Source organism: Coenobita brevimanus, chromosome 74 (assembly GCF_032717465.1).
Source record: "Coenobita brevimanus isolate Jiangsu-jjx chromosome 74, ASM3271746v2, whole genome shotgun sequence".
Classification (NCBI taxonomy): Eukaryota; Metazoa; Arthropoda; class Malacostraca; order Decapoda; family Coenobitidae; genus Coenobita; species Coenobita brevimanus.
The window spans coordinates 7,484,294-7,502,359 of NC_137027.1; the positions used below are offsets into that span (position 1 = coordinate 7,484,294).

The 18,066-nt window shown below is 41.3% G+C and overlaps 3 protein-coding genes across 3 annotated transcripts; all 3 read left to right on the forward strand.

The window, feature by feature from the left end:
* Positions 1 to 2,244: 2,244 nt before the first annotated feature.
* Positions 2,245 to 3,378, forward strand: LOC145407868 (actin, alpha cardiac muscle 2-like). Its single transcript, XM_080278722.1, has one exon. It carries the CDS (start codon positions 2,245 to 2,247, stop codon positions 3,376 to 3,378), a length of 1,134 nt encoding a protein of 377 aa, XP_080134848.1.
* A 5,126-nt stretch (positions 3,379 to 8,504) lies between these two features.
* Positions 8,505 to 9,635, forward strand: LOC145407737 (actin, muscle-like). Its single transcript, XM_080278611.1, has one exon. It carries the CDS (start codon positions 8,505 to 8,507, stop codon positions 9,633 to 9,635), a length of 1,131 nt encoding a protein of 376 aa, XP_080134737.1.
* A 6,591-nt stretch (positions 9,636 to 16,226) lies between these two features.
* LOC145407835 (actin-2, muscle-specific-like) lies at positions 16,227 to 17,360 on the forward strand. Its single transcript, XM_080278690.1, has one exon. It carries the CDS (start codon positions 16,227 to 16,229, stop codon positions 17,358 to 17,360), a length of 1,134 nt encoding a protein of 377 aa, XP_080134816.1.
* Positions 17,361 to 18,066: the final 706 nt, after the last annotated feature.

Consider the following 18,066-nt stretch of genomic DNA (forward strand, 5'->3'; position numbering starts at 1 on the left):
TAGCTTTTCATAATATGTGGATCTACCTGGTTGGAAAATTTCTGTAGGGATGAATGTATGACAAGGGTCTGGCACTCTGTTTTTCCCGGTGATGTGATACTTGTCGGAGTGAGTGTAGCTGATAGATGGATATGAAGCGCATATGTGGAAATATGTGCTTGGGAGGTATAGTAAGGAGCCGGGTGTCTGAATGGTGAGTAAATGAGAGTATGTGCCCCATTAAACTGGCAAGACTTGTGTTGATTTTTCCTATGACGTCTCTTCTTGCATTCTGGACCATACATCACCTCATCCTCAGGTGGGAAATGCGATCAAGATGATGATTTTTTTTTCCCCCTACGTACTAAAGTTTATAAATATATATCTCCAGCCCGTCTTTAGGTGAAAAAGAAGGTACGAATGACGACGATGATGATGATGATGAACATTTGCTTATCTATGTTGGTTTGGTTTTTAGATGCAGGAGCGGTTGTAGGGGCGGCTCTGTCTGCCAGTCTCCCACTAACGATACTTGCACAGGAGGTGGTTCTCTTATGCAGACTTTAACGAGGCCATGCACCACACCACACCACACCACACTACACCATAGTACACTACACCATACCACACTTCATCACACCATTACAAACTTTCACACCACACCGCTACACATTCACCCTCCAGCACGATACTATAACAAGGGCATTTGCTGATGGGCCTTGAAGCTCCCGCATCTACTTCGTTTGTACTTGCGGTTTATATTTTGTTTATGCATTTAACTTTCCCTTAGGCATGAGGAAAAGGCCATGCTGCTGCTGCTGCTGATGATGATGATGATGATGAATAGGAAGAAGCTTAGATCTGGTTTTTGTGTTTTCAGAAGGTAAAGATTTTTGCATTAAACTTTTTGCTATTATTACGCGAGTTTGGTTTTTGCGTTTTCATTTTTTTTTAAACATATCTATATGTATACTGTAGATTTATGTATATTGAACACCTGAAGGGCAGGTACAGTCTGATCGGAGAGGGTCACATGTTACCAGCAAAAGTTGGAATTCTAATGGCGTCGGGATATTTTGCTATCATGTAAAATGCGGCCAAGGACGTACATCTACTGCACCTAAATATTTTGGGTCTCGGTAGCCAAACCTCGAATCCCTACCTTCCCAAGGGGGCGCTGTAAGCCTTTTTTATTATTATTCATTAATTTTTTTAAGTACAGTTATCTTGCCTCTTATGATGGTAAACAAATCAACATATGATTTTTTTTTTTTTTTTTTTTTGCATCGTACCGGATTGCTGTGTGACAGAAGTGAATTTTGATACCATACCATATGTAAGAGTTCCTGAGAATGAAAGCTCTCAGCAACATCCCTCTCCAAATAATAATCAAAAAAAATATTATGGCATTAATACATTGTTAACTAGTTCATCGACCTTCATGTAAAAAAAAGAAAAGAAAAAGGTAAAACTAATCTAACTGCCGCACTTGGCGTCTTTCCATTTCCACTTGGGCCTCTGGGCTGATCAGCGGGACCAATCTCTTTCAGTCGCTACAGAGAACTAAATCTTAACCATAGCAAGAGTTATCGTAAACACACAAAGTTATCACAGGATCTCGTTAATCCCTGTGTACGGGTAATGGTGTAGGTGCCTCGGGAACGCGGTGCCTAGTCTGTATTGTTGCCAACACCACTTGACCACAGAGGGGATCCCTATATAAAGGGCACCTGCTGTGTCCAACGTCTTAGTCGATCACGGACCCACAGCAGGACGCAGGTAGGTTGTGCTCAGTCAACAAATGGAAATCAGTGATTTTTAATATACAGTGGGTATATATCTTGTCATCATTTAATAAGTTAGCTTATAATGAATATATGACATAATTAATGATCCATTCAAGTTGCGGTATGGAATTACATAGAACTGGTATTCCATCATAACCAGAAGGCATCTGAATTAAAAATAAACTATCTATCAATGAATGACATTAACTGATGCCACCAGAACTAGGACTGTATTGAACTGAATCAAGTGTATGCTGAATTACATTTAGACATTTAACTCATATGTAGAACGTTTGCATTTTATTTATTTATTTTTTTATTTTTTTACGAAACAAAATTGACTGACCGGTTGTAGTTTATTTAAATACCAGTATTTAATATACTGTATATCACATACATAAAACATATAATGTTTGAGATTACCTATCTGATATTTTTCACAACAGGTGGTTTGCTGACATCATAACTTAGCATCAAAATGTGTGACGACGAGGACACGGTGGCTCTTGTCTGTGACAATGGCTCCGGCATGGTCAAAGCCGGCTTCGCCGGCGACGACGCCCCCCGCGCCGTCTTCCCCTCCATCGTCGGCCGTGCCCGTCACCAGGGTGTGATGGTCGGTATGGGTCAGAAGGACGCCTACGTCGGTGATGAGGCCCAGAGCAAGAGAGGTATCCTGACTCTCAAATATCCAGTGGAACACGGTATCATCACTAACTGGGACGACATGGAAAAGATTTGGCACCACACTTTCTACAACGAACTGCGTGTCGCCCCTGAGGAATCTGCAACATTGCTGACTGAAGCTCCTCTCAACCCCAAGGCCAACCGCGAGAAGATGACACAGATCATGTTCGAAACATTTGGCATGCCTGCCATGTACGTGGCCATCCAGGCTGTGATGTCTCTTTATGCTTCAGGTCGCACTACTGGCATGGTTAACGATTCTGGTGATGGCGTAACTCATAACGTCCCAGTCTTTGAAGGTTATGCCCTTCCTCACGCAATGCTTCGTTTGGACTTGGCTGGTCGCGACCTGACCAACTATCTGATGAAAATCATGACTGAACGTGGCTACTCCTTCACTACCACGGCTGAGCGTGAGATAGTCCGTGACATCAAGGAGAAGCTCTGCTATATCGCCTTAGACTTCGATGGCGAGATGAATGTGGCTGCTGCTTCATCTTCTCTTGATAAATCTTATGAACTTCCTGATGGCCAGATTATTACCATTGGTAATGAGCGATTCCGTGCCCCCGAGGCCCTCTTCCAGCCCTCTTTGCTGGGAATGGAGTGTGCTGGAATCCACGAGACAGTGTACCAAGGTATTATGAGGTGCGACATTGACATCAGGAAGGACCTCTTCGCCAATATCGTCATGTCTGGCGGCACCACCATGTACCCTGGTATAGCTGATCGTATGCAGAAGGAGTTGTCAAATTTGGCTCCTTCCACCATCAAGATCAAGATCATTGCACCTCCCGAGCGCAAGTACTCAGTCTGGATCGGTGGCTCCATCCTGGCCTCTCTGTCCACTTTCCAGTCCATGTGGGTTACAAAGGAAGAGTATGATGATTCCGGCCCAGGAATTGTTCATCGTAAATGCTTCTAAAAATGTAGAATATATATTAAATATATGTATATTTTTATATAAAATGATTAAAAAAGGCCATTTTAATTAGCCACGTCAATGATGCTCATCCTCCTATTAATTCTCGTATGTATAACTTTAAAAAGAAATGATAAAACCCCTTTTTAATACGTCGGAAGCAGGTAATGTTTTTGGTATTTCAAATATTTGATTATACTCAAATGGAAAAAAAAATATAGAGATATCAAATGATAATTACATAACGTTAATCCATAATCAAATGTTGTCTTCCAAGTGAGATAGGTAATGGAATTCATAATAATGTCATAGTTATCAAAAGTTATTGATGACTATCATCAGTTTGGAAAAATGTTCCACGAGAAGTATGAAGCCTTATACTTTAGCCCCAGTATATATCTATATATCTATATCTATCTATCTGTCTATCTATCAATCAATCAATATATCTATCTATCTATCTGTCTATCTATCTATCTATCTATATGATCCAAAAATACATTTTGTGGGGAGAGACATCTTCCAGTAGACATTATCGGATTTATCCAGTGTATTTCGACATCACATCGCATAGGCTGGAAAAATATAAATAATCTGTCATATTCCAGTAGACATCAGTGATACGATGAAGGTGTAAGTAATTAAGCAAGGTGAGCGCAGCGGTGAGAGGGAGGTCTAGTGTGGGCTTTCCTGGCCACCAGTTAGCCTTGTCAAGCAGGTCAGCGTTGGTTCTTGTGGCAGCTCGGGGCCAGGCGCCAGGAATAGAATCCGTAGTCGCGACAGGACTCCCTGGTGCCGAGTCCCCAAGTTTTATTCAAAGCGACCTTGGAGACTTTGTTGCATCTATTCTTCAGTGATTTATTCCGCACATTACACTCAAGTATCCTTCTGTATGTTACTGATACAAATTATGTCGATATGAAGGCGTATTAAAATAACTTGCAATAGATCGTTAAGGTGTATTATACAAAATAATTTCTATGACAGAGATGCTGTAAAGTCTCCTATTCCACACAGAGTACAACGTCCTGACCCAAGGAGGCCAGCAGGAGAAGCATCTGCCAAGTTTATATAGCTAGTCCTCGTTTATGTCGGTGATATGTTCCTAAAAATCACTACTTTTGCTATAGAACTGCTCGCGTAAACAGAGGCAAATCAGCTTTACAGGTAGCAGTGACACTCTATAGTTTGCTGTAACATACCGTTGACATCACAGTGAATGAACGTTCAAAAAAGGGTAACATATTAAGTGGACATTTTTATACTTGTTGTCTACCCCTGTCTAGAATTAGCTTAAAGGTCGTCTTAAAACTCTTAGTTGCTGGCGTCCTATCCTGTCGTAGGATGTGATTTTTACTTATGTGACTTTACTTTCTGGTAATTATTAAAGCTTTGTACATTGTTTGACAGCTATTTAGCATATCATGATGCTGTTCGAGAGCAGTCACTTATACGGCAGAGTGGAAACTGGTAAGACACGAAATACAGCATCCTATAGAATTATATTGGCCCGTATTCTCGTAAGTTCTGGGACTTTCAAGCGCATCTTTATCTACTTATTTCCATAAATAGCGTGTTAAATATATCCTATGTATAACTTAGGCAATCTCTGTCTATATTACAAGAGCATATGCAACATAGAACCTATTAGTGAGATTTAACACACAAAATAAACGTCCAAAGAAGAAAGTGCTAGGGACCCACTTAAGCCAACAAAAAATCGGCCCTCATTCATTGCCAAACGCAAGGAATCTTAGTGCCAATTAACATTTTAACGACCGTGACCCACCACATACTGAGACTGTACGGATGCGTCTGATTAAAGAGAATGAGGCTTAGTTTTTATGTCTCTTGACTACACGATGGTCATCAGAGCCGGTGTAAAATTTCTGCTAAATACCAATCTCCTCCCGCACTACGACATGTAACAGCCGAATTTATAATCCAAGTCACTTAGTAAAATAAACCTTACCCATAGATTATATTGTTGGGTAAATTTGAGCCCACTCTTTACTCTTCATTTATCTATTTTAGTTATTATCACTGGTCACTTGTAGAATAGGACTCTCCCATTAAAGATCGAGTGAAGTCTTTTCGAACTCGTCTGAATATTTTCTAAATAAAAATCCTTCAGTTTTGGGAATGCATGATGGATTACGAAGTTTTTGTCTTTGGAAAGAGACTGCAGTGAAATTTCAGAACAGACCAGATAATGTTTTGTGATTGTTGCAAGGAAGAGATTGTGGATTTGGGTTCCATAATGCTGTGTTCACTTCTCCTCCGTATAGCCCCACCAACGCGTCATAAAAATACCTCCACTAATACCATGACACAAGATCTAAGTGTGGTATTCCTGGGTTATGACGCTAGAATCAGTTTGTACTGGTGCCTAGGTGCCAGATTACTGGTGTGTGGATTTTTGGGAACAATCCTTTGTTGGCGCGTCATAAGTGGATTACTGGATCTTGGCCTCATGCCCATAGTCGGTTGCATAATATTAAAAAAAGAAACACGAACGGAATCATTAATATGAAGCTGCAGTGTGTCAGTCCAACACCTTACCGGTACTAGCAGCATAATTACTTCTACCCCTTCCCCACTATGATGTCTTATATTCCATTCGTGCTACAACATGGGATTTATTATTTATTTATTCATAGCCTGGGGGGAGACCTCTTGTAGTTACTGTGCTAATGGAGTTTGTAATCTCTTCACAACCAGGTGGATGCTGCAGAGGGATGTCTTCACCTGGTGACACCAATATAACTGGGTGGTTCTGCTGACCGCTTATACTAACATCCCTTAAATTCCTCCCTGTCCCCGGAGAGAAAGATGGTGGAATACAGAAGGGCAACGTCAGCTTACTATTCACAGGATTCATGTTCGAATAAGCCGGGAGCCTGAGCAACAACATCAATCATGTGTCAACCCTAAGGTAAATAAAGACGATTCGGTAGTAACATGATACCAAAGACGTAATTATATTGAAGGAGTTAACTACATCATGAATGACTGCTTGTCCAGTGTGGTGATATTAGATCTCTCACGAAGAAAGGCTGCATCAAAGCATCATTCTTATCGCTAAACTTTTAATAGATGCCGATGCACTAGCGACGTAAAATTTTTATTTTGTGTTGCATACCCACTGTATTGAGTTGGTCTTGGACGAGGCAAGCAACACTTTTCTGGTGGTGTAAATTTAAATTCTTGGTGATAAGAATTTTATATTTTCTTAATAAGGGTGAGAAATGTCGCCGATATTGGACAGTCATTAGGTTACCACACCCAGGTACGCATAATTAATCTGTTCATGGTCAAATAGAAGTCAGGTCAGGACGGCGCTGTGGTAACGCAATCTTTACCTGATCTGTGGATGCCCTGAGAGTAAGTTCGAAAGCCGAGTATTCAACTATGTTTAGAGTATGTGGTCTCATATCATTTCATATACCAGCATATGTTTTCACCCTGCTGGTTGTTACCGATGTCTGACGCACACAAACAAAGAAAATAAAATACTACCACTGTCACATGCACGTTTCTTAATACATACACCACTTCCCGACTTCATTTCGGCTAGCTTTGCTATCATACTCCTCTAGAGAAGGTGGTCCTGCAGCGAACTTCATTTGGATTTAATCGGTACCAGTGCAAGTTATGACTCCGGCTGCATAGAATTGTAATGGGACCGTATTTTTTATATTATCTAGGACTGTACAGCACACTGCCACAGTAAATTCAATGCCACTATTAACAGTGGAATGAAGTTAATCACTATAAATATCAGAACTAGAACTCAAACACTGAAGACCCTTGGTTTATGGTCCGTGTGGTTTATTTTTGGGGTTAGGGGCCTACGCTTCCCTCCCCTCCGAGACCGAACAATGTCGCTCAAGCCCCGGAATGCAGACAAAGGCAGGGCGGCCCATGTGAAGAGTGCGTGGACATTCCTTGTCTTTTGTGGTCGGGGCCTCTGTATATAAGGGCATGAGTCTGAACGCAGCTGGGTTTACGCCAGCAGGACTTCTTACAGGTAGGTCGCCCTCCACACCTCAGCTCTAGAGAGAGAGAGAGAGAGAGAGAGAGAGAGAGAGAGAGAGAGAGAGAGAGAGAGAGAGTCAAATCATCATGGGTTGAGGCCAGTACAGTACAGGAACATCGTTGAAATAAAGTGTCAGTTTGCTTAATGTGTTACTGGTGAAATAAATGTATAAACTTAACTGGTGAAGTGGATGAACAAATATCATCACCTTTTCATGAAACCAATGCTGTAAATTGGGGGAAACTTGCAAATCAGCTTCATGAGTAACAATGGAAATATAAGAACTATTTTTCTGTAATTTGCTGTGAACTCAGTACAAAAAAATGTTTGTAAAGAAAAAGCGACTTATGACGAGGTCTGCCTGTATTGTATTATACTTTAACATACTTTATTATGCGTGGATCTAAGGTGTGAACTTTACTGATGTGAAACGAATATTTATGAGCAAATTTTAGACAAGACCCATCAAATCAAAGGTGTTTTGTTATATCCGACGGCAAGGAAGTAGATGTGAATATTGTGGTCTGTAAATGAATAGCAAACATCTTGTCTCTCATTTTGCATGCAGGAAAAGAGTTGATCAAAGTCTAGCTTGAGTAATTTTTGTTATGTATTACCATGAAATAATTAATTAGAACATATTTATATATCATAAATACAATATTTGAATCAATAAATGATTTATCCAATATTTACATGGAAATATTTGAATTAAATGCTGGCTGTCATTCCTTCCTCTTTTGCTGACTCTCCCCTTTCCTTCCACGTTTTCCCATACTATTTTCCTCTTCATTTCTTCCTTCACTTTCTTATTCATTACGTTGGATCTCGGCTTGGCCATGTTAAAACTCCTTTCTTTTTTTCTCTTTCTTTCGCTTTTCTTATACTCTCGTCTTTTCCAAGTGACGAATTATGGACTTCAAATGATTATTTTGATCAGCTACTGCAAAAATATTACGTATTATTATGCTGCATTATGCATCAGTTATTTAAAAAAACGAATTTTCGATGTCTCAGTATATTTTAACATGCCATTACTAATGATGTTTATTGATGTTTGCATTTTCCAGTCGTGCCTGTGCCGCAAAAAATGTGCGACGAAGAGGAGAGTGCGTTAGTCTGCGACAATGGCTCCGGCATGGTCAAGGCCGGCTTCGCCGGTGACGACGCCCCCCGCGCCGTCTTCCCCTCCATCGTTGGCCGTGCCCGTCACCAGGGTGTGATGGTCGGTATGGGTCAGAAGGACGCCTACGTCGGTGATGAGGCCCAGAGCAAGAGAGGTATCCTGACTCTCAAGTACCCCATCGAGCACGGTATCATTACCAACTGGGACGACATGGAGAAGATCTGGCACCACACTTTCTACAATGAACTTCGCGTCGCCCCTGAGGAATCACCAACATTACTGACAGAAGCTCCTCTCAACCCCAAGGCCAACCGTGAAAAAATGACGCAGATCATGTTTGAAACCTTTGCCATGCCTGCAATGTATGTGGCCATCCAGGCCGTGCTGTCGCTTTATGCCTCTGGTCGAACTACAGGCTTGGTATGTGATTCTGGTGATGGTGTCACCCATAACGTCCCCGTATACGAAGGCTATGCTCTTCCCCATGCTATTCTTCGCCTTGATCTTGCTGGACGTGACCTCACCATGTACTTAATGAAGATCATGACTGAGCGTGGCTATTCTTTCACCACCACAGCTGAGCGTGAGATTGTCCGTGACATCAAGGAGAAGCTCTGCTACATCGCCCTGGACTTTGAGAGTGAAATGAATGTAGCCTCTGCTTCTACTTCACTTGATAAATCGTACGAGCTTCCTGATGGTCAAGTGATCACTATTGGCAATGAACGCTTCCGTGCTCCTGAAGCTCTCTTCCAGCCATCCTTCTTGGGTATGGAATCTGTTGGCATCCACGAATCTGTGTACAACTCAATCATGAGATGTGACATAGACATTAGGAAAGATCTCTTCGCAAATACTGTCATGTCTGGTGGCACCACCATGTACCCTGGTATTGCTGACCGCATGCAAAAGGAAATTACTGCTCTGGCTCCCTCCACCATCAAAATCAAGATCATTGCTCCTCCCGAGCGAAAGTACTCCGTCTGGATCGGTGGTTCCATCCTGGCCTCTCTGTCCACCTTCCAGTCCATGTGGGTGTCAAAGGAGGAGTATGATGAGTCTGGTCCTGGCATTGTTCATCGCAAGTGTTTCTAATGTTTGCTACTTGCGCGTCTGTCTTTTTCCCCCCTTAACCTGGTTACATCACTCACCCCTTCTCATAGTCAGTGAAGCCTGATAGTATTTATACCATTTCCATTAACATTTTCTTGGTTACCTGAACAATTTTATTTTGGCCAACATAGACGATATATTTTTCGGTTGGTGGTATGTCGCTGGAGCCTGAGAGTGTTGATATACCTTTGTGTCGCAACTTTTTTTTTTGTTCTTTTTACATTCATTCTGTAAGTATCATTTATTCTATAATTTAAACGTACGAAACACATTATATTTTAATATACGTAGGGAAAATAAGTCAGATGGAGAATATGATTTTTTCACTGTTTTGTTTTTGTATAATATCAATAAAAGTGAAGAAGCTATGATACAGTTCATACCAAACCCATGCTACATTTATTGACTACTTGTATTCTTCTAAGGAAAAAGATTTTGGTCATGTTTTTCTGTATTTTTTGTTTTATTGGTTATGGGGAAAGGAATGGGTATTAAGATCATAGGTATTTCTGATTATACTTACATTTTATCAGTGTCGTAATGGCTTGGATTTCATATAATCTCTTACGAAAATAAGATCTGTTTATGGCTGTCATAATACCTCAGTTGTTAACCCATTCATGGTTGGGACAACTCTAGTTTTCTATCCCTGCTAGCGTAGACGACAGTAGTCAGCTAAGAGTAAGTAATGGGAGCCTCAGTGTTGACACTGATGCGATTCACTTTTTCATAACTGGGATAATTCTCGTATCCTATACCATTCCAGCTGACTCCAGACGCTTTTACTCAGCTAGGAGTGAATCGTAATAGCATGAGTGTTAAGATAGAGGGTTTTAAACATTATTTAGGCAAGTGAAGTTGATACCCTGCTTGTACTAAGCGACTCCATTAGACCATTCAGTACGAGGAAGCATTTTTTTTTTTTCTCATTGCTGCTACCAGACAAAATGTTCACATTTGGAGTGTACCCCGGTAGTGAAAGATATTAGTGAAGATATACCTAAAGCTTTCGGTTCAAGAAGCCTCTCCTGATCAGAATAAAATCGACTGGAAATAGCAAGGATAAAATGTACATCATTGTATTATAGAAATTACAGCATAACTGACATCTCACGTGAATGCTGTTGTCTCCTGCGTAATGGTGGTTGATACTTCAAACTTTCTTTGTAACACTACGAACTGAAGTAAAAACTGCATTTTATCTTCTTCAATCCGATGATCCCTATTTTCATGCTAGTCTTTCCATCTCCAGACATTTTTAATCAGCCCAAGATTTTTTTTTTAATTGTGCTGGTCAGATTTGGCCTTTATTACTTGCCACACAATATTCGGGAGCTCTCCGAGGTGATTATAATTGCTTGGTAATAACAAGAAATGTAAAGAAAAATAAGAATCCCGCATTGAAAAAGTTCAGTAATAATACAATGAAGTTGTTTCTTAAGAGTCCGATTACCTTGTCACAAGCCCAGTATTCTGCCATCGCGTTGATATCTGAATGTCTATGAAGCCGCGAGGAGAAAGGGACGCTCTGATTGCCTAACAGCATTTCTTTCATCGAACACTTTAATCTTACAAAAATCTAATAAATTAGCAGAATAATGTGATTATGTTGGCAGACAGCTGATTGCTGCAAGAACTAAAACATATATTCAGTTTTCATTGTTTTAAGGTTTACTTACCCCGAAAGGATGTAGTTTTTTCATTTTATTCTTTATATCCCTGACAATTTTTAAAACAGCTTAGGATAGAATTTCATACTAGAGGGCTTGGATACATCCCTCATTAATTTCTCTTCTACGAGGAGTGTCCCTTAAGCTGAATAAAACTGCCTGGCAGCCTCAAGAATAAATGACACAAATTCTTAGTTGTCCTGAAAGGGTTAAGGTACTGAGGATGAGAAACCAACAGTGATATGTATGCTTGGTTGATGTGCAGATTTAATCCTGTGAAATTGCTGTACTACACATTTAACCTAGGGAAGTGTGTATGCATGCAAGAGTGAGAGTGAGACACTTGCTATAGTTGAGTAAAATCGTCTGGGGGTAGTTAAAAAAAATAAACCGTGAAAAGACGTCGCCATACTGAATGCGTTAACCCTTTCAGCCCAAGGATATGATTTTCACACTACTACCGTTACCAGACGTTTTCATTCAGCGCTAGGAGAGTATTCTTATAGTGTAGGCAGTTAAAAGGATTAATTTTGTTTATCCTAAATTCCTACTTATTTGATTCATGTACTAGCGATAGGATCCAATTTAGCACTAAAAACTGAGTGGTCTTAATTATAATGAAAGTAATTTGTCAAATGTGGCTTAAGAAGACCACTGACGGTAAGTTATCACTCCCTGCACCAAGTAAACAGTAGCCTGGCATTTCTCCATGTTCTTGTCTTACCCTGGCAAGGTGCAGTGCCGGACCGCAGAAACCACTGATGTCCACCTCCCAGTTTAGAAAAACGCGGGAACCTGAGAAGCGCAGTGGACTGGGAGGGGGCTAGAAGCTGGGAGATTTGGGTTTATGGGCAAGGAGAGGGAGGGCAGGGAGAGGGGGTGGGGAGTGGCTGGGAGAGAGGGGTGTATAGGAAGAAGGGGGTAAGGAGAGACTATATGGACAGAAGGGGGGAAGGGGGGGCTAGAAAAGGAGTTGTTGGGTAAAGGTAAGGGGTTGCAGGAAGAGGGGGCGTGAAAAGAAGAGGAATGGACAGGGAGAGGGGGATGAATGAGAAGGTAAAGATGTGGCACAGGGGAACAGGGAGGGCGAGTGCATGGGTCGGAAAGTGGGAAAAGGGGGACGAAAAGCCGCTGCAGCCGCGAGTCCCATACCCCGGCACCCCGAAGTAGGACCTCTCAAAGAAGCTGCTCTATTTTGGTCACGTCTGAAAGCTTACCATCCCCTCCTCTACAGACACACTTGCCCACCACCACCACGACTCATTCTTAAAAGACTAATAAACGGTTCATAAAATACTAGCGGTTCTAAGAGTTTGAAAGTAAGATGTACAATTAATATTTTTAGTTACCTTGTTTCTCTTTTTATACGTCTATCCATCTTCTGGCTGTCTCTTTGTATACCTGTCTACCCCTCTGTTAAGTCTATGGAATAAAGCCAATGATTTTCTACTAAACTTTGTATTCACTGTTCGCCAACTTAGATTGCCAAGGTAATCCATACACTAACCTAAGCTCCAAGAACAAGGCAGAAAGACAAATGAGCAATCATAGTGGAGAGAACACGGAAATTCAAAAGGAAAAACTGTATCACGTAATTAATGTTGTTTTTTAATGGCACAGCACGTCCATATCTGGGTATATTCGTAGGTCATCGATATGGACAGTTCACGGTAATTAAAAACAAAAAGACCAAAAGTTTAAAGGAAGGCAAAGAGAGTACAATCAAACACGCTCACATCCTGAATTTAATTTTATGCTTTGAACACATTAGTCAACTCTCGCAAGATCTTGTGTCTCGCTCTTAGCTAAATAAAAGAGCTTAGGAAATGAATATAATGCAGGTACCGCCAAAATCTTGAGAAAGTTAATGTTGACACTATTAACTTTCTCAGGCTATTATGAATCAATCATCATTAACACTTTCAATTCGATATATTTTTTTCTAACAGGAATAATATCGATGGGAAGAGTAAACTAAATTATACATCATCGTAGTGAAGGGGCTAATGTAGGTTCGCAGGTGAGAGGTGGGGTGGTGAATGGGGGTGTGTTGTGGTTGGGATGGGAGGTGGGTTGGCATAAGACAGGCCCCAACACCTGATATCTGGACACTCATTATATCTAGTGTCGTCTCTTGCCTCTCATCTTGACTGGCAGCTCCGCAGAAACATGAATTTTACACCCACACCCACACACCCACCCACACACATACACACACAGATTTACCTGGCCTTTCTGCGATGAGGTAGATGCAAAACAAGGAATGAGGCCGCAGAAACCTGGGAGCGGTAACAATATTTCTTCCGTCATACGCCACTTTACTGTCTACGCCTGTATTATTGCTTCAGTTGGAAGTCTGTTTTAGGAGTTTCCTACATTACCTGTTACATCATGACCAGGACATTAGATGATACGTGGAACAATCGTTTGACCAAGCCTCCATGCAAGACTGCCTTTGTCTTTCATTATCAACATAGGTGAACGCAAAACCTTAAGAATATAAGTATAGATCGACACAGTCTTTACTGTTCTCGCCGTCCTGCTCATACGAAATGCTATTCTGAAAGTAAACTCATCTTCTTCACTACAGCGAGTCTCCCCTACACTAAGAAAAATTATCAGACAATAGTCAGAATAACATGAAAAAGAAGTAAGCATAAAGGGATAAAAAGTGTTGAACTCTATTTGCCACGTTAGGTAATATACAGTACATGGTTCAGTAAAGCAAAGGGTTACCTAGGCCAAATCTTGATGCTAAAGCACAAAAAAGTCTTAGTGAGCCATGGCGAATATCATATATTATATGGTAGGACTTAAAGGGTAAGGAACTACGCCAGGGGCGAATGATAAGCAAGTCTGTTACTTCTTAATAACACTATCTAAACTTGGTATTATTTACATTATTTTTCACCACTGCACCATACAAACCGATTTAAAATGTTCTAATTCACTGAAGAAAGGCAGGTTAAAAAGAAGTATCTTGTCGCTGTTTTAAGGATTATCAAGAATATTTTTGATATACATAATGAATAAGAATATTTCACTTCTGTCTGACCACTGGAGCTTTTGCAAAAAAGTCGTTCTTTCAAATAAGCTGAAATTCTACGATTAATTGAGACGTTCTACCTGTAGATGACCAAACCCATTGGCAACAATGAGAAAAGTTGTCGGGGATCCCGACAACAAAGACACCACTATCTGGCCTCGTTACCACCACACAGGTAAGCGAAAAGGGGAAAAAAAGAAATAGAATTCGCCTGGCAAGAATTTCTTCCCGCATTCTTCCCCTGGTACGATTTTCACACAGTATATATATAGGTGGTCTGTCCCCCTCCTCTTTAGTCGCCCCTAGACTCAGAACGGGTAGGTGTTAACGGAAAGCATCCTCTTCGCTGACACACGCGGGACAAAAAAATAAAGGGACATTGAGTGCGCGGTGTGGTAACATACTTTGACGTTTTGTGATAGTGTTGCAGTTTTTCTTTGTGGTAAAAAAATTAACAGTACCGTTATCTGTACTGTTGTGATAGCCAAGATAAACCACACGCTCCATAAAGAAAGTTGACTCTTCTATGATACTTGATGCAAATCCTTGATAGTTGGCTGTGAGTTGTTGGACATTATAAGTGTTCTTTTTCTTACTTGATACGAGGCACTATAATTTTTCCTGAGTAACAACATTGTACTGTTTTAATCTTAACGCCCTTCGATTGGCGTTATTACACATGCATATGTTGACTTTTGAAAGCCAATTGACTTTCCTAAATATTAAGGAAACGTTAACCATATACAGCTTTACAAGCATATGCGTTCAAGTAGAATTATTATATCTTACTGTTAATGATATTGTCTGAAGTCTAGCCGCTTTGCAGAAAATGATACATAATTATTTGTGGGAAAGGTGATTCCCTTACCTGAAAAGCCTAGGCCTATTGCCAAATGACTTTCTGTCCAACAATAGGTTAAAAAACAGAATTATTCGTTTGTAAACCATTCCCAGTAATAAGTTGCCATATTATATTGTGGCTGTATCTGGGAAACTAATCTGTCGTACCGTCACCCGAATCAGAGCATATCAGTTATATTACTGTGGCATGTCAGATCAATGTACTTAGTGTCCTAAATGCAGTGGTCATAATTTTACTTTTGTTTCTGCCAAACGTCTGTATTGAGAGCTAGAAAAAAGATAAATTGTTAAATATTAAAATCTTAACTCTCTAGCTCTCATGATAGCACCAAGGGATTCAATTTCTGCTAACGCAAAAACACTATCCAGTAACTCAAAACACTCTCCTGGACGGCTTATCTACTTTAATTTGGTTAAAATTAGATTTTACTCGCCCACTGGAAAACTTGCCGAGGCGTGAGTGTTAAGGGGAATAAATCTTGCAACAAAACGGTTAATAATAGCATAATGCAAAGTGTCTTAAACATCTGTTCTATAAGACAAATGTGCAATATATCCAGGCGTACATACACCACACACACACACACACACACACACACACACACACACACACACACACACACACACACACACACACACACACACACACACACACACACACATACATATATATATATATATATATATATATGTGTGTGTGTATATATATATATGTGTGTGTGTGTGTGTGTGTGTGTGTGTGTGTGTGTGTGTGTTTCACTTAGCATAAGGAATATAATTTTTGTACTAGCAAGTAGTACGTGCCCCAGCCACGTGATGCCAGGCTGCAGAGATATTAAGTAAACTACGAAGCAGTTCAGATTATAAATTTACATGAACGTATATAATTCAGTCAAAGCAACATTTATTTCCCATTTTTTACAAAAACAAACAAACTATCTGTATATAATTTGTCTGTTTTCAGACGGAGTTTTGTCTCAGTAAGCCATCACAACCATGTGTGACGACGAGGAGGGTGTGGCTCTTGTCTGTGACAATGGCTCCGGCATGGTCAAGGCCGGCTTCGCCGGTGACGACGCACCCCGCGCCGTCTTCCCCTCCATCGTCGGCCGTGCCCGTCACCAGGGTGTGATGGTCGGTATGGGTCAGAAGGACGCCTACGTCGGTGATGAGGCCCAGAGCAAGAGAGGTATCCTGACTCTCAAGTACCCAATCGAGCACGGTATCATCACCAACTGGGACGACATGGAGAAGATCTGGTACCACACCTTCTACAATGAGCTCCGTGTCGCCCCTGAGGAGTCCCCCACCATGCTGACTGAGGCTCCCCTCAACCCCAAGGCCAACCGTGAGAAGATGACACAGATCATGTTCGAGTCCTTCAACCTTCCCGCCATGTACGTGACCATCCAGGCCGTGCTGTCCCTGTACGCCTCTGGTCGTACCACTGGCCAGGTGTGCGACTCTGGTGATGGTGTCTCTCACATGGTGCCTGTCTATGAGGGTTTCGCTCTCCCTCATGCCATCCTTCGTCTTGACCTGGCTGGTCGTGACCTGACCAACTACCTGATGAAGATCATGACTGAGCGTGGTTACTCCTTCACCACCACGGCTGAGCGTGAGATCGTCCGTGACATCAAGGAGAAGCTCTGCTACATCGCCTTGGACTTCGAGAGTGAGATGAATGTGGCTGCTGCCTCTTCCTCCCTTGATAAGTCCTATGAACTTCCCGACGGTCAGGTCATCACCATTGGCAATGAGCGTTTCCGTGCCCCTGAGGCTCTCTTCCAGCCTTCATTCCTGGGTATGGAGTCCACTGGACTGCACGAGACCGTGTACAACTCCATCATGAGGTGCGACATTGACATCAGGAAGGACCTGTTCGCCAACATTGTCATGTCTGGTGGCACCACCATGTACCCTGGTATTGCTGACCGCATGCAGAAGGAAATCACTGCTTTGGCTCCCTCTACCCTGAAGATCAAGATCATTGCTCCTCCCGAGCGTAAGTACTCCGTCTGGATCGGTGGCTCCATCCTGGCTTCTCTGTCCACCTTCCAGTCCATGTGGATCACCAAGGAAGAGTACGATGAGTCTGGTCCCGGCATTGTCCACCGCAAATGCTTCTAAATCATCTTACATCATCTTTAAATTATATCTTACCATAATAGCCTAAATTATAATAAACCATCTGATACATAAACGTGTTTTATTTATGTAGTATGAAAATCCTTATTGGAGATATAATTGCTTAAGTTCTTTGATGCTGATTTACTGCTCGGTAGTTTCTCCAGAAATGAAACAAAATCTACTACCCGAAAAACAGTTGTGACTGTCATTCATTGGATGCTCTGGGGTAAATGGATATATAAATATCCCCTTTACAACAAGTTGCATTTTTTCAAAATGACTAGAATGGAAAAAAATGATTTACTTGGTTTTAAGGTTCAGCTGTGAGACCTGGACTATTGATAGTATATACTAAGAAAATTCCTTTAAGGCCGCCTTACTGATTAGGTATTTTATCTGGCTACTTGCATAAGATTCGATATAGCTTAGGAAAGATGATCAGCAGGAACATTCGCTTGTCAGCTCACTTTTTCCTTTTTGACTTACTGGTAGTTAACCTCTCTGCTTTGTCCGCCATATTTACGGATTTCATCCCTCAGTCTAGTTATCTGGTTAACTTGTTCTTTAAATTCAGCTCTGGGTTGCCACTCCGTAACACATTTATGCAGTATGCTTTCGTTAACTGTGACGTCCCTGTGTCCGCTGCAGCAATTTATTTTGGTAATAATAGAAGTGAGCATTAGACTGACCTGCCATGTACGAGTAG